Below are 24,431 nucleotides of genomic sequence, written 5' to 3'. Positions count from 1 at the left end.
ATAAAAAAACAAAAATGAAATTTAAAAAAAAGTAGTGGAGACGTTCCTGATGTAGGGAACAGGTGAACCCAGGCTAATAAAGGTAGAAAAAACCAAGCCCAGTATGTAACTGAGTTAGATATCTTGTCTATTGGAGAGAAAATCTAGATAGATATCCATGAGTAGTATCTAAATGTGGTAAGTAAAGATGGAAATTTGATCATTACTAGATAGCAAGTTAAATTTCAGTGTTTGAAATTATAGGAACACAGTAAGATTTATTTTATCAGGAAGTAGTTTGATCCTTGATTATAAGTGTCAGAAACTTTTAAACAGTGACTTTAAAAGTTTCTTAGCAGTAACAAACTTCCAATAATTGTCCTTCATTTGGTATTCCCTTGCTTTTATACTTTTGACTTCTCTCTCTTACATTATTCCAATCACCATGTTTCATACTGTTTCTAAAAGTTGATTCCAATGCAAAATCCATTGCTGGATCCAGAATGTCTTTTCTAGAGTATAAGTCCTTAGGAAGTAGTAACCAAAGGCTGACTCTGAATTTGCTTCTTAGAGTACATTTCTATACCAGAAAACCAGTGTGAGAAGAAAAAAAAAAGTATTCAATTCAATCAAGGAACTGGTTATGTTGAAACTTGGTGCATTTCAACTAGCAGTCTCTACACAGCCCATCTTCAAAATGTAGTTACCTAGGCGTTTTGCCTTTTTTGTTGAAAACTGGTTTGTGGTTATAGCTACAGCCTGGAATTCTCACTTTGAGTTAGTAAAATTTAACTAGAAAAGAACATTATTTAAGTGTTGGAATAGAATTTTATTTTTAAAAACTGTATCTGTTTTCTTTTTATTTCCTACATAATTTGAAATGCTATGCAGTTAAGTTCTCTGCTTATATTAATTCTGTTTAACATCATATATTCATCAGTGCCTGGCACATAGTAGGTGCTTAATAAATTCTTGTGTAATTGGTCAGAGGATTTAGAAGTGTTCTATAAGCAATCTATAAAGGACTCTATTAATGAGGTAAATTTTTCTCTTTCACCTTGCCAATTTGAAAAAGCTTCAGTAGTTTACCTAATTGAATACAAGGAGCCAAAACAACCTGTGTGAATTTTGACCCCATTCTCTTTGATCTCTCTTTTCCCCAATGGACAGAATTAAATGTAGCGCATTTATACATACATATATTTATGATGAAATATATTTTTATTTCAGTTTTGATGATGTAATTTTAAACAATTGAAAATTAATGTTAATCTACTTGAAGTATAATTTAATACTTGCAATTATTAACCAATTTTTAAAATATTTTTTCTCAATTCCATAGGATAAAGATGAGTCCAATTTTTATTTTATTTACATTACACAAAATTTTTTCAAAGCAACCTTTAAATATACATGAAGTTTTTGCATAAATAGCTAGTTAAGATTCATGAATAGAACCCAATAATAACTTATATTTGTATAATCCTTTAAGGTTTACAAAGCACTTTACTTTTATAACAACCTGGTAAGGTAGGCAATGAAAGACTCCTTTATGTCAGGGGGAAGAAAACGTCTCATTCACAGCAGCTCATGTTTGGTTCTAGGTCCATGCATCACCTTTTTTTACTTTGTGTTGACTTTTCATTGTAAATAAAACTCTTCAGTAAACATTGGGAGAGTGATACCATCTGATATTCTCCTCTTCCTCTGAGTGAAGAATTTCTAGATGTTGCCTGATGTGTGTTGCTGAAAGAAAATAAATCATCAAAGTTCTGAGCAAACACTTTGCATTCACCTATGCTGATGTGTGCCTGTTGTCTGTTTTTTGGCTCAACTGGTACAACTCCTTTTAAAATAATTCTCATTTTCTTTTCATTCCTACATGTACCATCTTGTTTAATTATGCTTCTCCTTCCTAGTGCCTCAATTTTTTCATTTTGAAGGATTTTGACTCAAATGTTTTGAGATGCTGGATCTTTAAAAGACAGAGGTGCAGACTGCTTTGCATGGTTATAGATTACATTACTAGCAAAAGGATCGGTAGCTGAACTCACTTTAATATGAGTAAACCTTTTGTTCTTAAATTAAAACTTTATTGGCACAGTGTATAGCAAAGAAAATGTTTTATGGTCTGTGTTATTGTGCGTTGTTGCAATACAAGTTTAGACATCAGAGATTTATTTTGTGACAAAGAATTTCTAGATACTTAATATCATTACTGTTATTTAGAATCTCAATAGCCTAGAACATTTTAAATCAGTATTAGTGTCACTACATCAAAGTTTGAGAAACGTTTGGGCAGTTGTAGGTAAATTAAGAAACCTAGTTAACTTAGGCTCATCATTTAACTATTTGAGAATTTCTTATTAATTTGCTTTTCAAGAAAAATATTTGAGAGGGGAAAGAAGGAAGAAAAAAAATTGGAACTCAAAATCTTATAAAAGTGAATGTTGAAAACTATCTTTACATATAATTAGAAAAAGTTAAATGCTGTTACATGGGTGGGGGGGGTGGAAGAAATTAAAAAAAAGTTTGAAACCAAAAAATCATTTAATTAAATGTATGAGTATAGTATTCTGTTTTAAATTGTCCTTAATTACTTTTATTGGAAAAATACTCAAGCATCTCAAAATCAGGAAATTATAAACTGAAAGTTTTAACTAGAGACAAAAACACTCTCATACTCTTAACTTTTCCAAGTTTAATCACCTTTTCCATTTAAGCCTGTTTTATATATGTCATGGAAAACATTCATTCCTCTTCTGTATTTCTTTATATGTTCTGTCATAAATAAAAATCAGTATAATTTGTAATGACATCTTTTGGATTCAAATTCAAATATATAAATAAACTGCCAAGCTACTAAAACAATTTTTCAATTTGTTTTCCAGGTCCTGTATTAGGTAAAGCTCTTAATTACTTTATTCCTATCATTAAGACTTGTCTTCAAACAACTAAAGATCCACAAATGCGCTTGACTCTCTTCACAATCTTATCACAAGTGTTTTTAGAAGCAAACAGTACTGTGAATTCTCAGCAGTAAGTATATTCTTACTTTATGTAAGTTACCACATAAATGATTGAAAAATTATGATGGACCAGTTATCAAGTGCTTATTATGCCCTGTCATTTGGTAAGGCCAAACGCTAGAGATGCAAACATAAGAGTGCAATACAGATATTATGTCCCTTAGCTCACATTCTAAAGGGAAGCCAATACATAAAGGGTTGGGGGTGGGGGGGGGGCGGGTGTGTGTGTGTGTGTGTGTGTGTGTGTGTGTGTGTGTGTGTGTGTGTGTGTGTGTAGGGCGTGGTGCTGAAGGGGCAGTGTGCAGCTTTTTTAGAAGTGGCAAGGAAGTGATGTCAAGGTCCAGTCCCAGACAAGGTAAATCAGAAGTAGCAAAGCCTATCGTTGCATGGGAGAGGCCAGGATTCTTTTGGGAGGAGGGATGAGAAGAATGAGGTGGTTGACTGGAGAGTAGGTAGCATGGCTTGGAAACATCACGTAATTCTCATCCTCATTATGTGTCCTTGTGATTTATAAAAACTGAGATGATAATTTCAAAAATACTGTATGATCCTCTAAGTTATTTACTATTGAATGAAAGTGAACAATGAAATTGTCAGAGGGGAATAAACTATTATTTTAAATAGTGAGTCAGAAATGTTTAATCAAAATTATTTCAGTATGGTCATTAAAATTCCATCAAGTGAAAAATTTTTAGAATGTATTTTAACGATGTATCTATTAAGTGCTCTCATTTTGTAATGATCTTGTGGTACATTTACAAACAAAGCAAATTAGTATTTTTTTTACTGCCCTTTACTATTATTAAGGTATTCACATCTTTTACTATGATCCTCAAGGTATCTTTATGTAGTTATCTTAAAAATCTCATTGATTTGAAGAACCTTCTTAAAATGTTTCTGTTGATAGGAAGTAATAAAACATATGGAGAAAAATAAGACAAGTATTATAATATTAAAAAGAGAAATGAGAAAGAAATGGGCTTAGTGTATTGAGGTGGATCAGTTAGGGTCGATCTAAAGATAAAATTATAACCAAATAGAATTTGGAACTATTATCCTATGAGTTGCTTTGATATGGATTGCAGAACCTTCCATAATTACTGAAAGGAGTTCAACCAAACAATGCATAAAGTAAAAACCAAGTGAATGAAGGAAAAAAAAAACTAACTCTATATAATGCTTTAAAGCCTGCAAAGTGCTTTAGATAGAGTATCTCATTTGATCCTAACAGCCCTGCGAAACAGGTTTTGTTATTGTTGCCATAAGAAAAATCAACATTTAACTTTGGCTGGCCTCCCACTAGTGAATAGATATTCATATAGATAATAGCCTATAAATGGGAAAATTGGCTCTTCAGGACCCAATAATTAAAATCATAGCATTAATATATTCAAATATAATATTATCTTCTAGTTATTGTACTTTTCTGAACTTCAGCAAAGAAACACTAGTCTTTTGAATTGTGCTACACTAAGGAATTCCACTTGAAAACAGACTTAACTTATGCAAAGTAATCAGTTTTAAAATTGAGATAGCTTTCCACAAGAAGCCTTTTGTAATAATTTCTTTTGTTAAGGAATTATCACAGGATTTTGAATAATTTGAATTAAAGCTGTTTTAGAGAAATTCTTGGTTGTATTTGAATGCAGGAAAGAAAAGCATAAAGTTTAAAGGGAATTTTATTTTATCTTTTAGGAAAACAAAAATATGAACACAAAATAGATGCCTAGGAAAAATTAGTGAAATTTTTTTTGCAAAGCAGTTTGACAGTAAGCTACTAAATTTTGAAAGTAATATCCTTTGACCTAGTTATTGAGAATATCTCCTGAAAGTATTATTCAGGAAACAAGCAAGCTTTTATTAAGTGCCTGTTATGTTCTAGATAGTGTTGTGAAGGACACAAGGATAGATGAAAATGGTCTTGGCCCCACATTCTGCTAGAGAATGTGAAGGTAATCCCTTGAAGAAAGTGAGGTATTGTAAGAGGCAAAAGTGAGGAGGAAGTACATTCTAGGTCCAGCGGATAGACAGCTTGTGTGAAGGTGCAGAGATGGAAAACAGAATGCCAGTTTCAAGGAGCATAGTAGGCCAATCTAACTGAATCATGTAGTACATGAAAAGGAATCATTTGAAATATCTGAAATTGTAATGTAATGTCTGTAATTATAGATATCAAATTATAAAGGGATTTAGATGTCAAGTTGAAGAGTTTGTACTTTGTCCAAGAGATAGTTAAGGAGGCATTGAAGATTTTGGAATCTAAGTCTTTTATGTTTAGTCTTTAGTCATGTAATCCTTTGCTTTAGAGATAACATACCATCCTGGAGTCATAGGATGCTAGAGAAGGTAAGGGAACTTAGAGATTATCTAGTTTAGACCTGTAGTTTTACAGATGAGAAAACGGGTCCAGAAAAGGAAAGTTATTTGCCTCAAGGTCACACACATAGATAGTAGCAGAGCTGGGATTTAACCCCTGGTCTTGGAACTCCTAGTCAATTGTTTTTTTTTTTCATTTACTTCAAAGGAGACACTTTACTTTTTCAGAACACAAAAACAAAAAAATAAATACAGAGAGAACTGGCCAAGGGAAGTGATGCAAGGAATATCTTCATTGATTTGCTTCTCAAAATATATGTCTGGGAGAAATAAATTAGGGAGCAGAGGATTGTCATGGTCACACTTGAGCCTTAGATTATCAAAAAGAAAGAATTTTTCAAAAATACTTGTATTTATAATTTCAGAAACAACCTAAGTATTCAACATACTACAATTTGATTAAGTATGAAAATATAAAGAAATTTGAAAAGACCTTAATGATATAATGCAAAGCAAAGAAGACAGACCCAGGAACAGAGCACTCATTTAATTAGGTCATATAAAAGAAAAAAAAATGCACAGAAATGTGGTAAAACAAACAAAAAACAATTCAAGAAAACTCAAAGGAAGTGACTGACAACTCGTTCATCAATACTATGTGTGGAAATTTTTATCAGTATGTAAAAAGTAAAAAATATTTGTTGAGGTTTAGCCGGCTGATATTGTAGAATAGTCTCTGAAGGGAGCTTATTTTTTTGTTTGTTTGTTTTTTATCAAATTCTCCTGTTCTTTGGTTTTACAATAACACAACAGGATCACTTGTTCCCTGATAGTGATCTTTCACATGTTGACAATAACAAAAAATAAAATGGCTAAGAGATGTTCAGCTTGCTGAATATTAGCCATTTTAATATGCTGCAAACATATGATTGTAAAAATCTTTTGGCATTTTAAAAGGAACAAGCTACCTTATGAAACTCTGAGAGTGTCTAATAATTTATATCCATTGGAATGTTTTAATTAGTAGAGATTTGGCCCCATTTGTCCATGTAGACAGTATCCAAGAGGACGTTCTACTTAGAAGTAAATAAATCCTTTATATTCACAGCCTTTTTAAAAGTCCTAATATTTAATCTTATAAATAAGCAGACAAGCATGACCAGATACCAAAAAAATTATGATTATGCTGATAAATGTTAGTTTTACTTTTCCTTTATAGAATGTATTTTTTAATTCTTTGGGGTTGTTTTTTTTCTATATTTTGCTGACTTCAATATCCCTTCCAACCTTGCTATACATTATTCCCCTCTAGACATTCTACATTGTAGACAAATTGCATGTAGTACCTTGAAGTCAGTATTCTATCTCCTGCTTTCCTGCATTTGCACAGGCTGTCTCATGCCTAGAACTGGGTCTGCTTTTGCTCATTAGAAGCTTTCATCAAGACTCAGCTCTGGTGTTACATCCCTTCATGAAGTCTGCCCTCATCCCCACTTGTTAATGGTCCCTCCCTCCTTAAATCATCTTGTCCTTACTTTTCTGGTGAGGCAACCTAGTATAGTGGTAAAAACTCTGGATTTAGAGTTAGAGGACATGCATTCAGATTCTGACCCTCACTGTGACCTCAGACAAATTACTTAATCTCTTTGGACTCCAGATTTTTCATCTGTAAATGAGGGGGTTGGATTAGAAGCAAAAGTTACCAAAGTGGGTGATATCACCCCCTGGGAAGCACAGGAACAATCCAGGGGGCTGGTAGCCTCAGGTGCAATTGGAGGGCATTGAAAGGGGGGGGCAGTGAAAGCATAAGGAAAGAAGAGAAGATAAAAAAATTTTGAAAAACCGTTCATATGTTTCATCTGTTGTGTAACAGAGTTAAAGTCATAGTGGTTACATTATTTTTCAAATAAACACACAAAATGCAAGTTAGAACTAATCAGTGATCAAGTCTGCCAACAGGTCTTAATAAGCAAGTGTTGGCAGGCAAGCATGTTGCGCGTTGTCTGGAAGTCCAGCATGCATCAGCAGGAATATGTGCAAGTGATGACTTGTTTACAGTACGGTACTATACAGTTACATGATGCAGTATTGTGTCATCAAAATTTAAATGCAGGAGAAAACCCACAAATTTATAATAAATTATTAAATTTAAGATGTCATTTTTTTAAAAAAATTATATTTTTTGAAATGATGCAAATTTCAAAAAAAAAAAATTTTGTTTTCAAGTGGGCATTGAATAATTTTTTTTAAAGGGGTGATGGACCAAATAAGTTTGGGAACCTCTGGACTAGAGGGCCTGTAAGGTCCCTGCCAGCTCTAAATCTATGATCTTAGATCCCTGGGTTGGCAAACTATGAGCCTGAGTGTCAAATTCAGCCCACCACATATTTTTGTACTGCTGGCAACTAAGAATGGTTATTCTATTGGTTTTATTATGTTTTAAATTGTAAAATTCTTAACTCTCTGGCCAAACAACCCCTGCCCTAGGAGAATGTGCATTTGTTTAGAGTAGGACTTCTTATGTTTGCATCCTCCATGCTTTTCTAGTAGGCATTTAATAAATGGGGAAGTTAAATTGAATTGCTAGCACTTATATCAATTGATTGATTTAATGGATGAGATTAGAGGTATCTTTATTGAGGTATGTTTTATGAGGACAGGGACCTGTGTCTTATCCAAACTCTGTAAATCTTTCAGTTCCTGCTACAGTAGTAGCATAGTAGTAGGTGCTTAATAAATATTTGTGGAATTGAATTTCTTTGTATCCTTTGTGTAGAATTGGGTTGGATAAAGTGAAATTTCTGAAATAATATGGGCTGCTGCTTTGTCTTATAAATATGTATTTATATATTTATATATTTATATTTCATTTATTGCCTTTTGACTTGTGCCACATCTTTCATTTAGAAATCCATACACAGAACAGGAGAAACAGTAGGAAAAAGGCCAGGAACAAAGATGAATCATTAGGGAGTCACCATTAATGACTTAACAGCTTAATCTTTGATTAAAAATTGAGAATTTAATATCAACCTCAACATAAAAAAATGCTTATAAAAAAGATTGCTTTTCAATATGTGGTTTGAATGATTAAAGGAATGATATTCCATTTTGATAAACTTTTTTCTTTTGACACAACAAACCTGACACAAATATAATGACTGATTTTAGAAAAGACTGATAGAAAATTTTACTTAGCATACATTTTCATTTTAGGGCAGACCAAAAATACTCTAGAGTCACTAGTTCTTCCTGAACGGATGTACATTTTTCTCTACACAATAGAATTCATTATTTGGAAGTAATTTGCTTTTTTTCCCCCTTTCCACATTTTAGCAGTTCAGGTTGACAGGTTCTGATTTACCTTATTAAAGCAGCTTCCTTGTGGCTCATTGTTCTTCCTTTTTCTAATGATTTTATTTTGTTAGTTGACTTACTAGTTTGACTTGCAGACATTAAATGTAAGACATTTAGAAAAAATAATTACAAGAGGGTATGTCATTTTGGCATAGCAAGAAACCTTCATATGTTGCCAGCAAACTTTGATACATTTCTTCAGAATCATTTTGTGTAGACCATCTTACAGAAGTAAATTTTAAGCAATACTAAAAAAAATTCTTCCTTTAAATTTTTACATAGAAAATGATAACTTGGCTTAAAAATTAAAATGTATTGAAAATTTTAATTGAAAATCTGTAAATCATGTTAAACCAGAAATCCTTTTAAAAACTTTTGTGTTTTCATTATTGACTCTGAAATGCCCTCTGCTGGGGAAGAGATATTAAAACCAAGAAAAGAAAGCAATTTAATAATTATATAAATGTTTTTAAATGTGGCAAATGAAGTAAGAAATATGGATTGATATGTTAATAGAGAATTAATTTTCATTTGATAAATACAGATCATTTCTAGAGCTTTACATGTATGTAAATCAGTGATTTCTGAAATTTTTTCTTCCACATTTTAAATCTTAAGAGAATATCTAGTTCACTACTGGGGAGGGAGGTAAAGAATCTATGTAATAAAATTAATCCTTAAGACAAATTACTATACTATACTACTATGAAGGTATTTCATTTGGAGAAATCTGTTGATGCTAAGGGATATATTCTTGCATTAAAAAACATTTGAAAGTTGCTATATGTGGTTTTGAACTTGGACTTGGACTATATACATAGTATGTTGATTTAATCAACTAGTTGAAAATTGAACAACTTTTTTAGAAAGCCTATGTCATCAAGTATTTCTTGTTTCAACCAAATTGACCATCCTATTATATGCACTCATATGTTTTATATATTTGTACTTTGGGTCCCTCAGAACCCATTTTGCTTATTGGCAGTCTGGGTGATTATATCGTTTCCTCCCCCACCTTTTTTTTAACGATAATGTTTAGGATGGAACCTGTGAATGTTTCCCTTTTTTTGAGAGTTATAATGTATAAAGGGATTTATATTGTCTGTTTCTATGAGTTTTCTTTTATTTGAAGTGAGAACAATTTTGGCAAGAAAATATTTTTATAACTGTGATATAATCATTAATAAATTCCTCAGTTTATTGAGAGTGAGACTTGGGGAAAACTTCCTGTGAGCCTGCTTAGATTCCATCTGCTGCATTAAAGCTACTTTCCTTAGTTGCCACAGGCCAAATGGCTTTTGGGGCCTTCTACAGCCCCAAAATAAGAAGTCTGCGTTTTATGGCTCCTTCCTTGCACTGGCCACTTCCTCTTTTGAGTGGGCTTTAAGAGTAGTCCTAGGCATATGAGTGGATGGGCAAACCTTCCTATCCTTCCTAAGAGTAGGCAGACACCAAAGGAGTAGGATCAGTTTCCTTTCTTTACATCTGGTTAGTGTGATATTTAAGAATTCTCTTCATTGGGGCAAAACTAGGTGGCGTAGTGGATAGAGCACCAGCCCTGGATTCAGAAGGACCTGAGTTGAAATCCCGCCTCAGACACATAACACTTACTAACTGTGTGACCCTGGGCAGGTCACTTAACCTCATTGCGTAGCCAAAAAAAAAAAAAAGAATTCTATTCATTTATTCTGTTTTTCTTTTGCTGAGTATAAGTTTTTTGAAATTAGGGGGTTTTTTTCTCCTTTATAAAGCAACTGTTTACCTTCTTTATTTGCTTTCTCAATGTTTGGTTTTAGGCAGTTCCATGGCCACCTTGAGACAGTGATAAAAGACATATTGGTTCCTAATCTGCAGTGGCATGCTGGAAGAACAGCCGCTGCTATTAGAACTACAGCTATATCATGCCTTTGGGCTCTTATTCACAGTGAGATACTTTCATCAAAACAGGTACAATTCTCAAATTCATTTGTAAAGCATATGTAAGAAAACATGAGTAGTGCCAAAAATAATTTCCAAGCCATATTAAATGTAAAAGAATTCTGGGAAGAAGCTTTGAACAGATATAGTTAATAAAAAATTTTCTGGTTACAAAAATATCAGTATTTATTATAAAGTATTAAGTTCATAAAACTCAGCTGTTACATTTTAACTGACTAAATTATCTGTAGTTAAGTTCAGAGATCTTCCTTATTATAAAAATGTTTTGATTGGAAAAAATGAGGGGAAAAAATTGTTAGCCTATAGCTCTGTTGAGATCAAGGAGAAAACTTTTAGAGATATAACAAAATATAGAAATGGAAAAGGCCTAATCAGTGAAGTTCACGAGGTTAGTATATTTTACCTCATAAACATATATTCTCAATCATTTTGGTAATCACAGGTATTTAAGAAGAATTACTCTATTTTTCTAATTTTTTTTATCTCTTTGACAAAGGTTGCTTTTGTAATAAAAATTTAACCATGGTGTAATTGGAATCTTAGACATGTCTTGTTGGGAAAATATCTCTACTCAGGCATTAGTTGAAAAAATAAATCAAATAATTATTAAAAATAGTAAGTTTCTGCTGTTGTTTTGAGTTCATAGCTTCTTCCGCAGAACAGTAACAGAACACCTAAGGGGGAAAAAAGTTATTTCAAAATATCCATGTAGTGCATGAGCACCATCTTGTGGTGTACTAAAGAAGTAATTCTTTCTAATTCAAAGTATGACTAAAATGCCAATTGGAAGAAAAAATATATTCTTGAATAATCTTGTCATGAATCATTTTCATGCTACATGATTAATTATAGAAAGGGGGTATGGTGCACTGTGGGCAATAACTAGATAGATTCAACAAAATAACTTTTTAAATTAAGTAAACATTTGCTTGATGGGAGGGAATGTCAGAAATGACCAAGTACTCATTTAAATTTTACATAAAAACCCTATGTTTCTTTTTATGTTCATAAGTGCACATACTGTATGCCAGGTTTATGAAAGAAAATTCTTATCAACAGGATTAGCTCCAATTTTTAATTAGAAGTTAATCTTTTTATTTCTTGTGTTTTCTTATTTAATTACAGATAATAGAAATACAAGAATTATTGATGCCTCAAATTATTAATACACTGGAAGAAGATTCTAAAATGACTCGATTAATGTCATGCCGTATTATTAACATATTTTTAAAGGCCTGTACTGACACAATTGATCCAGATAAACTTATCAAGATTTATCCTGGTAGGACTTATTTCACCACCAAAATACACTCATTTTGCAGTTGATTATATTTTTATTGAACTGTAATGAAAATGTTGCCAATTTTTTGTTATATTGATGCTTTTTGTGTCTAATATTACTAATAATTCTAATAATTCCCAATAACATGTTCTTCCCACCCAAGGCTGGAGCTCTATCCACTGTGCCGCCTGGCTGCCCCACCCAATTAGATTTTTTTAAAAAATCAATGGACCCCCTGCAATCTATCCACAGACCCCTTTCAATTGACCCAGCTCAGAAATTCCAGGTGTAAAAGGTGGTATTTACGTTGTGTCTTCTAGGAAGTTAGGAATTCTCTGAGGTGATTGTCCTTTCCTGCAAAGGCAGGGAAATAGAATGCGATCAAGAGAACAGAAAGCCAAGTTAACTGTATCAGAATTCAAGAAAAGAAGTAATATATAATAAGGCCGAAAAGACAGGATGGGACCAGTAAAGGGCTTCAAAAGTCAAACAAGTTAAATTACTTATACTTTCTCATAGTCAGATAGCTAGTTAGTTGAAAAGCCTATTAAGACCAACACCTACATCTTCTAAATCCTGTCCTTTTAAAAAAAAAATTTTTGCTGAACTTAACACCAAATAAAATGGACTTTTCCATATATGTAGGAGAGCAGTAAAAGAGAGTTATATATGAAATTACAGGTATTTACTATGCACAGTTTGCTTTTCTTTTTAAATATGTAGTGGATTCAGTCTGTAGTTTTTAAAACTATCCTACTTGATTCTTTCTGGCCTTCTTTCTGTTGTTGTTGGTTTTGGTTTTTTTTTTTTCCTGTGTGTGTGTTTGTGTTTTAAGATGCTTCAATGTCCCTTTCTTTTTTCTTTTTGGCTTTTTGTTTGTTTAATTTTTTGTTTTGCTTGGCTTTTCCTTATCTCCCTCTCTCCCTTGCATGCTACCCTTCTTAGGACAAAAATAAAAACAAAGTTCTTACAATAGGCATAGTCAAGCAAAACAAATTCCCACTTTGGTTGTATCTGAAAGGGTGTGCCTTATTCTGCATCTTCAATTCATTACCTCTCAGTCAGGAGGTGGATAATATCATTTCCCTAGAATCATGGTTGGTCACTGCACTAGTCAAGGTTTTCAAAACTTAAAATTTATTTTCTTTATAAGTTATTCTCCTAGTTCTGCTTACTTTATTCTACATCAGTTCATGTGAGCTTTCCCAGGTTTCTCTCAAATTGTCTTTGCATTATTTCTTACAGTGCAGTAATAATTCCTTTACATTCATATACCATAATTTGTTTAGCATTTTCCAGTAGATGGGCAACCCGCCCCCCCAGTTTCCAGTTCTTTGCTATATCAAAAAGAACTGTTATAAATGTTTATACGTATGGGTCCTTTTATTTATTTATCTATTTTAATCTCTTTGGGGAATAGAATAGGTCCAGTAGTGGTGTCACTGAGTCAGAAGGTATGTGCTTTAGTAACTTCTGGAGCATAGTTCCAAATTGTTTTCCAGAAATGGCTAGCTAGGGGTGGGGAACCTATAGCCTTGAGGACACATGTGGCCTTCTGGGTCCTTGGGTGTAGCCTTTTGACTGAGTCCAAGTTTTACAGAACAGATCCTTTTATTAAGAGGATTTCTTGCAGGGCGGAGCCAAGAAGATGGCAGAGTAAAAGCAGTGACTTGCTTGAGTTCTCCCCCAAACACATCCAAATAACCTATAAAAAATGGCTCTAAACAAATTTTAAAGCAGCAGAACCCACAAAAAGACAAAGTGAAACAAATTTCTAGCCCAAGACAACCTGGATGGTTGATTGGAAAGATATATGGCGCCAGGCTGGGAGAGGAACACAGTTTGGCATGCGCGCACAGGCCGCAGCAAACCTCAGAGGACTAAATCACAGGCAGCTGTGGCGGTTTCCAGACTTCTCAACCCACAAACGCCAAAGACAACTTAGAAGGTCAGTAGGAAAATCTGTATCTGCGATGAGAGAGAGAAGTATGGTGGTCTCAGCTCCAGTCCCTGAGCACAGCCCCAGGGCTGCAGCTGCCTCCTGAGCTTCTGGCCTACAGACTGAGGGAGAATTGAGTGGCTGATCAGAGGGGGATGACAGGGATCTCTCTGCTGGTGCAGGATTCTCTTGCTTTGCCCATGCTTGGATCTGGGTCACAGTTCTGGGTGGTGGTCCTGGGGCAAGGAGGAGTGCTGGCATGGTGGAACTTGTGGTGGTGGAGAGGAAATCCTCTTCACAGTTGCAAGACAAAAAAAAGGGCTTGTCATCACTCATAGACCAGAGCACAGGTCAAGAAAGGAGTAAACACCTCGCCCTTGATCATAGCACCTCGGAATAACTGAAAATTTACAGATCCTTGGAAGTATCTCTGAAAACAGCTGTACAAACCTCTAAAGCTTGGGACAGTACATTCTCCACATTGGAAGCAGACCTCTACCTTAATGAAGAGTTTATAACTCAAATAATTGGCTGGGATCATGAGCAAACCTTGCAAGAAGTGTCAGACCATAGAATCTTTTTTTTTGGTAACAAAGAAGATCAAAACATATAACCAGTAGAAGACAACAAAGCCAAAGCTCCTGCATCCAAAGCCTCCAAGAAAAATGTGAATTGGTCCCAGGCCATGGAAGAGCTCAAAAAGGATTTTGAGAAGCAAGTAAGAGAAGTAGAGGAAAATCTGAGTGATGCAAGAAAATCATGAAGAACACGTCAACAACTTGCTAAAGGAGACCCAAAAAAATACTGAAGAAAATAACACCTTAAAAAATAGCCTAACCCAAATGGCAAAAGAAGTCCAAAAAGCCAGTGAGGAGAAGAATGCCCTAAAAAGCAAAATTGGCCATATGGAAAAGGAAGTCCAAAAGCTTGCTGAAGAATATATTTCCTTAAAAATCAGAATGGAGCAATTGGAAGCTAGTGACTTTATGAGAAATCAAGGCACTGTAAAACAAATCCAAAAGAATGAAAAATTAGAAAACAATGTGAAATATCTCATTGGAAAAACAGTTGACCTGGAAAATAGATCCAGGAGAGAGAATTTAAAAATTATTGGACTATCTGAAAGCCATGATCAAAAAAAGAGCCTAGACATCATCTTTCAAGAAATTATCAAGGAAAACTGCTCTGATGTTTTAGAACCAGAGGGCAGAATAGAAATTGAAAGAATCCACCAATCACCTCCTGAAAGAGATCCCCAAAGGAAAACTCATAGGAATATTGTAGCCAAATTCCAGAATTCCCAGGTTAAGGAGAAGATATTGCAAGCAGCCAGATGGCAACAATTCAAGCATTGTGGAAACACAATCAGGATAACACAAGATTTGGCAGCTTCTACATTAAGGGACTGGAGGGCCTGGAATATAATATTCCAGAGGGCAAAGGAGATAGGATTACAACCAAGAATCACCTACCCAGCAAAACTGAGTATAATTCTTCAGGGTGAAAAATGGTCATTCAGTGAAATAGAGGACTTTCAAACATTCATGATGAAAAGAGCAGAGCTGAATAGAAAATTTGACTTTCAAATACAAGACTGAAGTGGAACATGAAGAAGTAAACAGGGAAGAGAAACCATAGGAGACTTATTAAGGTTGAGCTGTTTGCATTCCTGAATGGAAAGATGATTATTTGTAACTCATTAGTCCTTTGTCAGTATTAGGGTAGTGGGAGGGGAAAAAATTATATGTATGTAGATAGATAGATAGATGGCAAGGGGTGAGTTGAAGAAGAAGGGATGATATGTGGAAAATAAAATTTAAGGGGTAAAAGAGGATTATACTGGGAGAAGGAGAAAGGGAGATGTAGAATGGGGTAAATTATCTCACATAAAACAGACAAGAAAAGGCTTTTACAGTGGAGGGGAAATGGGGAAGGTGAGAGGGAATGAGTGAATCTTGTTCTCATAGGATTTGGCTTAAGGAGGGAATAACATACACACTCAATTGGGTATGGAAATATGTCTTACCCTATAGGAAAATGGGGGGAGAAGGGGACAAGAAAGCAGGGGAATGATAGGAGGGCAGAATGGGAAAGGGGGTAATCAGAATCAAACATTTCTGAGGAGGGACAGGGTCAGAGAAAGAATAGAATAAATGGGGGGGGACGGGATAGGATTAAGGGAAATAGAGTTAGTTTTTCACAACATGACTACTATGGAAGTGTTTTGCATAACTGCACATGTATAACCTATACTGAGTTGCTTGCCTTTTCAATGAGGGTGAGTGGGGAGGGAGGAAGGGACAAAATTTGTAACCCAAAGTTTTAAAAACATGTTTAAAAAAAGTATTTCTAAAATAAAACTCAAAAGGTTAAATAAATAAATAGCAAAAAAAAAAAAAGGAAAAGGAAATTGTTCTGTGAAGTTTGGATTCAGTCAAAAGGCCATACTTGAGGACCTAGAGGACCACATGTGTTCTCAAGGTCTCAGGCTCCCTGCCGTTGGACACTAATTCACAGCTCCACCATCAGTGTGTCTCTTTTCCTAAAACCCCTCCAACAGTTATCCCTTTTTGCCATCTTTATCAATCTGATGGATGTGAGGTAAAACATCAGTTATCATTTCTCCGAATTAGTAGTGATTTAGGACATTTTTTCATATAGCTGTTTTTATAGCTTGTTTTTTTTTTTAAACTGTGCTTCAACCATTTTTCTATTGGGGAATGGTTCTTATTATAAGCTTAATCAGTATTTTATGTAACTTGGACATGAGACTTTTAATCAGAATTATCCATCTTATTTTCTGTGATCCTTTCTAGTGCTTGTTTGGTCATTAACTTCTATAATTTGTTCCTTGCCCTCTTAATTTGTTTATGATATTACCTTTTATATTTAAGTCAGGTATCCATTTGAAGCTTATCTTGGTTTATATGGTGTGATATATTGGCCTATACTTAATATATTGGCAACTAGGTGACACAGTGGATACAGCACTGGACCTAGAGCCCATCTAGCCTCAGACCCTTACTAGCTGTGTGACCCTGGGCAAGTCATTTAACCTCTGTCCATCTCAGTTTCCTCATCTGTAAAATGGGCATAATAACAGCATCTACCTCTCAGGGTTATTGTGAAAAACAATGAAGGAAAGTAATGATAGGATGTGATGTGTTATGATAATTATATAATATATGAGATAGTAATTGTAAAGCACTTAGCACAGTGTCTGGCAATTTACCTCTCTATTTTTTAACCTATACTAAATAGTTTTGATAATTACTACTCTGTAGTATGGTTTGCTATGGTACTGCTAGGCCCCCTTCCCACTTTTTCTTTTTTTTTTTATTATTTCCCTTAATATTTTGTTCCTCTAGATGAATTTCATTATTTTTTTTAGTTATATAAAATAATCCTTTGCTGGTTTGATTGCTATGGGAATAAATAAGTAAAATAAATTAAGTGGTATAAAAATGATAACTTTTTATAATGCCACAATCTAACCATGAGCAATGAACATTTTTTTTTTTCAGCCTTTTGATTTTGTTTGAATATTTCATGTTGTCTCATGGAGTCATTGCTTCTGTTTGTCCCCTTCTAAGTTCAGGGAGTTCAATTCTTGGGCAAGGCTTACTATTGTCTTCTTCTTGTCATTCTTTTTCCCTAGTTGTCATTTCTATTAACATTGTATTTTGTATCTCATTTCATTTCGACCAGGTACTCTTATAGTTCTGAAGGCCAGGACATTTTTTCACTGAGTTTGTTTGGACTTGTGCAGTTACTCTTTTCTTCTGTATACATCTCTTAACTTCTCAGTCCTAAATACTTATTGTTTGTTGTTTTCTTCTCTTTACTCATTTCTTCAGCCTCACATTTTGGATTGGGGTTTGTGCTTCAGTCCCATTCTGCTCCCCCTCTACTGTTGAATGCTGTTGGCTGGCCCTACTTGATTCTGAATGTGATGGCGAAGACCAACACATTCTACTTTCTTCAGAAATTGTCTGACTTTGCATCCTTCTTGTGGTTCAGGCATAAGAGTAAGAAAAAAAAAACAGATTTAGTTACATTTGGGAAATTGTACAACATTTTCACTGATCTCAAGCTACTCCCTGCAACAAAAACCCATCTTTTTAATACCAGTATTCTTCCTTTGATATTATATACTGTTCTATAATTTATAGGTGATAATAATAGTATATACCTCACAGTTGTTGTGAGGGTCTTTCTTTGTTCTGTGAATTATATAAAATGTTTTACAGAACCTTAGAGTACTATATAAATGTTAACTATTATTATTATTCTAGCTATAATATATAAAGAATAAAAATAAAAATTATAAGTTGCTCAAAGAGCAATGGAGAGGTGCTTAATGAGTGTAAGTAGACTACAGCATATGTGGTGTAAAAGATAAGATCCAGGAGCCAAATGATCAGAAGAGGAGATGGGCTGGTCATGTAACATGTATATTGCCTCAGTACTGTACTGGTAACTAAACTTAAGAGGAGAGCCTTCAGTATGTTGGATGGATCCCCTTTGGAAGATACATAGGAAAGCTTTGAAAAGAGAAGCATAAGTTAGGAGAGTAAATGGGCTGCAATCTCTGTTCTTCAAGATTGAGATTTACCCAGTTAGATGAGATCATGGATGCACTGACATGTTTGAACTACAAATAAAGACTTTAGGCAGTAGGGAAATGCACGTTTCAGTGCCTTTGTCATGTCATCGATTTTGTACTGAGTGAATAATAATTTTCATTACAAATGGATCACTTGTGAGTGAATACCAAGTCTTCTAATGGATATTTTTATAGATAACCTACTTGACTGAGGTTGGATTAGGACAGGAAAAAATTAAAATCAGAAGTGTTAGGAATTACTGACATTTGAAGAATAGTTTTTTGTTTTGTTTTTTAGGTAAAACTGCAGTATAATTTCAAAGGTTATTTTAAGCAGTGGGTAAACAATTTACTTTGCTTTTGACTTTCAAGAGAGCATACGTTATCTGTTATGTAAATACCTTTCTTCTGAGGTACATACAGCTGATTTCATGTGCCTGGCCACCAGAGGGCAAATAAGCCTTTGAATTTTTTTCTGAGACTTCATTCCATTAGTCTTGGCCAGTTAGGTCAGTTATTAGAGAAGGATGCTGAGCACACCAAGGTCATAGGTTTGATACATATGACTTCATGCAGAAGAAAAAAATCTTTCAAATCCATAGTCTCATGAGTGTGATCTCACAGTCACAGATAATCCTAAGCTATTTTATTCTTTGTAATCACTTCTAAATCCATTGTTTGTTTAAGAATTCTTCACCTAGTCCTAGTTGTGAAAGAGTCTAATCTGGTACTTTTCTAATTTTCAACCTTTAATATTCAGGTCATGTGATTAATGTGGAACTGTTTCCATGATTGTACATGTATAACTTATATAAGATTGTTTGCCATCTTGAGGAAAAGGGAGGGAAGGGGAGAGAAAAATTTGAAACTCAAAATCTTATAAAAATGAATGCTGAAAACTATCTTTATATGTAATTGGAAAAAATAAAATATTGTTTACAGAAAAAAATATTTAGGTCACATAGCAATGTTGAATTTTTTTGTGGTCTATCCTATTACCCTGATTTTTACCAAACTACTTTCTAGTTTTCCCAGCAATTCTTGTCAGATGGGCAGATCTTCCTTAAGTAATTTATGTTCTTGGGTATATCAGATATTAAATTGTTAAGTTACATTGTTTCTAATTTTTCAGTTCCAGTGATGTACTTTTCTGTTTTTTTAACTATTACCAAATAGTTATGATTATGCTTTACAGTATAATTTAAAGTCTGGAAGTGAATTACATTCATGTAAATTAAAAAAAAACAAAACACTAAAGGAAAGGCAAAGTCTTGTATTGGGTGATCTTAGTCACAGAGATCATATCCAGAAATATATCCGCCTTTTCCCAGCAAATATTACAGGGCAGAATGTAGCACATCCTATCAGACTTTGACACTCTTGCTTGTTTTTACCTAAATGTTTTCTTATGTTTAGTGCTAGGTAGGTAGAAGACACTATTTGGAGGGCCTGTGATGTAAAAAGAAAAAGCATCAATAAAAGAATGTTTTTAAATACCACAGGGAATATTCTGGTCCTGGTAGATCAGTGGAGTATGAAACCCTTAGACATTTTTCAGCTGAAATGGATCTTAGAGCTCATTTAGTTGTCTTTTCATTTTATAGATAAGGAAACTAAGGCTAAGAATTATATTTCCCTAAAAGTTGAAAATACATTTAATTCTCTTTTCCCACTGTCTTCAGTCATCTCTGAAATTATAATGTGTCTTCATTTTAAAAAAATTATTCTTCAAGTGGTTCCTACCACTTTTAATTTTTAATTTTTTTGTACAATTATTTGTCAGTTACTCAATTTACTCTATGAAGCTATCCACTGGATGACTTGCTAAAAGTAACAGGTTATTAGTAACAGAGCTGTCAATGAAATTCAGGTCCCCTCACAACCTGTCTAGGATTCTGCCCATTTGTCTTTCCTGTTTCTTACTATTCCCTATGTGAACCTTCTTCTTAGCCAAACTATTTGTGAGCATGCTTTGTGCTTTCATATGTCTCGCATCTACCTAATTCTTACTCCTCTTGTGATGTGCCATATCAAATTCTGTCTACCTTGTCTGGGGTCAACCTAATTACATTTGATTTCACACCCATAGCTCCAGCCAAACTGTTAGAGTCCTATTGTATATGTATGTGTTTGTGTGTCTGCATTTGTGTAATATATTCATACATATATATGTGTTTACATATATATAGTATACATATTACACACACACCACTTGTTTAGCATTTACTGCTTACTGCCATATGTTATCTCTTCATGATATATCTGTGTCTTCTCAATTAGATTATGAACTTCTTGATGACAGAGACTAGGTCGTATTTTTTTTTCTGTCTTCCATGATACCTAATAATGTCTTTAACATAATAGATATTAAATAAATAGGTGCATTAATTCATTTCAGGTCATTATAGTGATTTCTAATAATAATTGCTTTAAATTTTTCATTGCTTCTTTTAGAACTCTTGAAACGCCTGGATGATACTTCAAATAAAGTACGAATAGCAGCCACAAGTTCCTTAATTAGCTGGCTTAAGTGTATCAAAAATGATGATGATGGAAAATCCTTTTTTAAAGGCAATATGCAATATCTTTACAAAGAGCTGTTGGTTCACCTTGATGATCCAGACAGTACAGTTCAGGATGCAGTATTAGGTAAGGTTTTTTTCAGTTTACTATAATCCTGACCGGCTACAATTGCTAAAATGAAATCAGTAAGCAGCTGATGAGATAATTGAGACACCACTCCTAGTAGAATCAGTTAAGTAGGCCCATAGAATGAAAATGACAAAGCCTTATTCATGTCGAGGTCTTCTGCACTCGTGTGATCCCAGGCCATGTGATATGTAGAAAATGATTTTGAATATATGATTATCAGTCTAGATAGTTTTTTGAATGACTGGATTTAAAGTAATACAGTATTTAAATAAAATAATGTAATGTTCATGTTCTAGAAATTTTCAGTGACTGTTTTTTTATTGTCCTATTTCTAATCTTATTGCTTGTTTCTTCTTTTAAATAACATGTGTTAAAGAATCTCAACATTAGCAACATTGAGTTAGACATTAGCATTAATTTTTTTACAGTAATTTTTCAAATCATGTATGTCTGTGGCTGAGTAACATACCCACTTTTGGATTAAAACAAAAGAGGTAAGGACTTTCATTAATACCTTCTGACATTTAAAAGCCACTAGGTCACAGTTTCTTTATTAGAATACAAAACTGTAATAATGTCATCAGTACGTGCTTAGTCTTTTGCTTTCTGATGGAGCTCTTAGACCAGGGCAATTAGCAGTAATGAAGATGACCCAGTTATTCAGGCAAATTAATATCAATAGGTAAAATCTGCTCTTTCTTCCTCTTCTCCTCATACTTCCTTCATTCCTATCCTACACCTCCCTAATCAGAAAGACAGATTTCTTTATTGCCAAAAGATCTCTACCAACAGCTTGCTTTATTCATTTTATTTTAAGACTAGCAGCAACCTGAAGTTTGGTTGTCATGACTTTTTAATAAAAATTTTCTGTCACTGTTAGGTTAGACAGATATAATAAATGAGTAATTCTGGAATTTTTTTTCTTTTCAGTGTAAATATATACAGCTTATGTTTGCATAAGAAGCCAATGATTTCAAAATGAGGAGATGGCAATATTTTAAATGTTCATTTATGATTTCCGGCCTTTTTTTTTTTTAATAGGAGTTTTAAAGGAAGGAAGCATTCTATTCCCTGACTTACTAGTGGAAGAAATTGAAGCTGTTAAATACAAACACCGATCTCTAGTTTATTGTGAACAGCTTTTGCAGCACATCCAATCAACTAGAGGTATTCTCTAAATGCAAGATTCTGGAAATAGTCAATTTATTATAGTTCTTGGAATTGTAGGGTAGTATCAAATGTTTGTCCTTTTTTTGGACAGTAATCGATGGTACTTAATTCTATAAGCAGAGTTGTTTTGTTTTTCTTTAATTAACAACCCAGAAAAAGCAAGAAATAATATAGCAAAAAAAAGTTCTCTTTTTATTGCATATACAGTAGTCTAGGAAAACACGTTCTCTTGTGAACTTCTTTAATTTTTAAAAGCAGTATTAATGTCCATTAAATGGATTCTGTACTCATGTTTAATTTATATAGTTCATTCACAGGTCTTTTTGTCTCTGGGTAATTTGAAATTTATGTAGTTATCCACACTGAGAATAAAACCAACACTGTTTTTATGTCAATGTACATTGGATGGATTTGTGAGTTACTGGTATCATACTGATTAGATACAAAGTGACCAGGTTTCTAATTATAATTAATTTCTATTCCAATAATTTTTAAAAGTAGCAAAAGCAAGAAGATTTTTTATCTATTGCTTGAGTTCTGCATGGTATAACTAAGAGATAAGGTAACAGACTTGAAAATACTTTTGTATCAGAGAATTGTCAGAAGTAAAATTTAGTTCACCATTCTTGAAGAAAAATTAATATTTAGATTGACAGTGCTGAAATCCAAATAAAGGATCAGATATAATTTTAGTTGCTTTCTTATAAAATAAATAACAAAACATATCTTTTATTTTTACAGCTGTCACATGTTTCCCAATGATTATTTCTTAGCACCTCCTTTTCCAAAGTGCCTTATAGACTTAAATTTTCAGGTATATATTGTCCCTATAGGCCAAAATTTATATTTGCCCAAGGAAAAGGTAGTACATTTATTTCTGTTTTGCAATAATTGATTACATATCATTTAAAATTTGGCATTTTATGTTTGAAAATGTAATTAAAGTTTTCTGTTTTATAGTATTGGATGAATGTGTATTTTTTTTTTAATACTTGGCAGAAATTTTTAGAAGCTACTGTTTTTCTCACTTTTCCTTTTTAAAGACTTGAAGCTTATCCATCTATCCCTCTATCCCTTATCTAGGCATAACTTTAATGATAATAACTTATCATTACATAGTGTTTTAAGGTTTACAAAGCATTTCACCTGCATTTTCTCATGTTATCTTTGTGGCAACCTGTAGGTAAAGAGTGGTGTTCAGTTTTGTAAATGAGTCAGCTAAGGCCGAGAGTGGCCTGACGACTTAGCCATCTTTCGAAGTAGAACTCATGACTCCCACGTTTGATATTCTTCCCACTGCTCTCCACTGCATCCACACTCATGTTGCCTTCACTTAGTAGAACAGATGTCAACTTTTTGGCACAGTTAACTACAAATCATCGAATTCCTGATCATCTCTATTGAACATCGTGATTAAAAAACAGTAGTATTTTGAATCTCATATTTTCAAAGGCTTAAAATCAAAGTTATCACACCATAATTATTTTTGTTGAACACAGAAGAAAAGCCTGGGAGAAAGAAGGGACTTGTTCCTATTTGGTATTAAGTTTTTGAAAATCTGTTTTTAGCTGCTTAGTAGCATTTTTCTCCCTCCCACATTTAACTCTGTCACTTATAAAGGAATTATCATGTTTATTATAGCAGTCATTGCACTAAGAATATAGTATTCTATTGTAATTTTACCTTAGGATGATTTGGCATTTTATGTCCTGGGAAAATGCTGAAAGTTGTAAGCTGGGATACTTTTAGTCAGCAAGCATTTATGAAAGGTTTACTGTCTACCAGGTGTCGAACTAAGTACTGAGGATACAAAGAAAGGCAAAAACATTGTCCCTGCCCTCAAGAAGCTGACATTCTAATGGGAAAGGCAACATGTAAATTAGCCATGTACATACAAGATATGTACAGAATAGATAAAAAATCGTCTCTAAAGGAAGGTACCAGTACCTGGGGGGATGGGGAAACTTCCAGCAGAAGATGGGATTTGAGTAAAGTCTTAAGCTGAGAAAATCAAATGTTGATTTAGTATTTTATATTTCATTCCATTCTCTAATTGATTCTATTCTGTAACTGCCAGAACCATGTTTCTTTGTCTCTGAGTAAAGTTCAGAAGTTCATGATTCCAGAAGTTCAGTTTTCCTTTCTGAGTTTAGTTTAAAAGTT

The 24,431-nt window shown here is 33.7% G+C and overlaps 1 protein-coding gene across 1 annotated transcript in view; it reads left to right on the top strand.

Moving 5' to 3' along the window:
• Positions 1-23,178, top strand: part of LOC114051907 (dynein assembly factor 5, axonemal-like) — a 71,710-nt gene extending 48,532 nt beyond the window's left edge. Inside the window, exons 9-13 of the mRNA XM_027874297.1 lie at positions 2,871-3,018; positions 10,478-10,628; positions 11,745-11,901; positions 20,901-21,095; positions 22,140-23,178. Of these exons, the coding sequence (XP_027730098.1) occupies positions 2,871-3,018; positions 10,478-10,628; positions 11,745-11,901; positions 20,901-21,095; positions 22,140-22,276 (788 nt within the window). The 3' untranslated portion in view covers positions 22,277-23,178. The remainder of the gene's footprint in view (positions 1-2,870; positions 3,019-10,477; positions 10,629-11,744; positions 11,902-20,900; positions 21,096-22,139) is intronic.
• Positions 23,179-24,431: the final 1,253 nt, after the last annotated feature.

This window comes from Vombatus ursinus, unplaced genomic scaffold (assembly GCF_900497805.2).
Source record: "Vombatus ursinus unplaced genomic scaffold, bare-nosed wombat genome assembly UNPS02014807.1, whole genome shotgun sequence".
In the NCBI taxonomy this organism is placed as follows: Eukaryota; Metazoa; Chordata; class Mammalia; order Diprotodontia; family Vombatidae; genus Vombatus; species Vombatus ursinus.
This window is presented reverse-complemented; position numbering and strand designations above follow the sequence as displayed.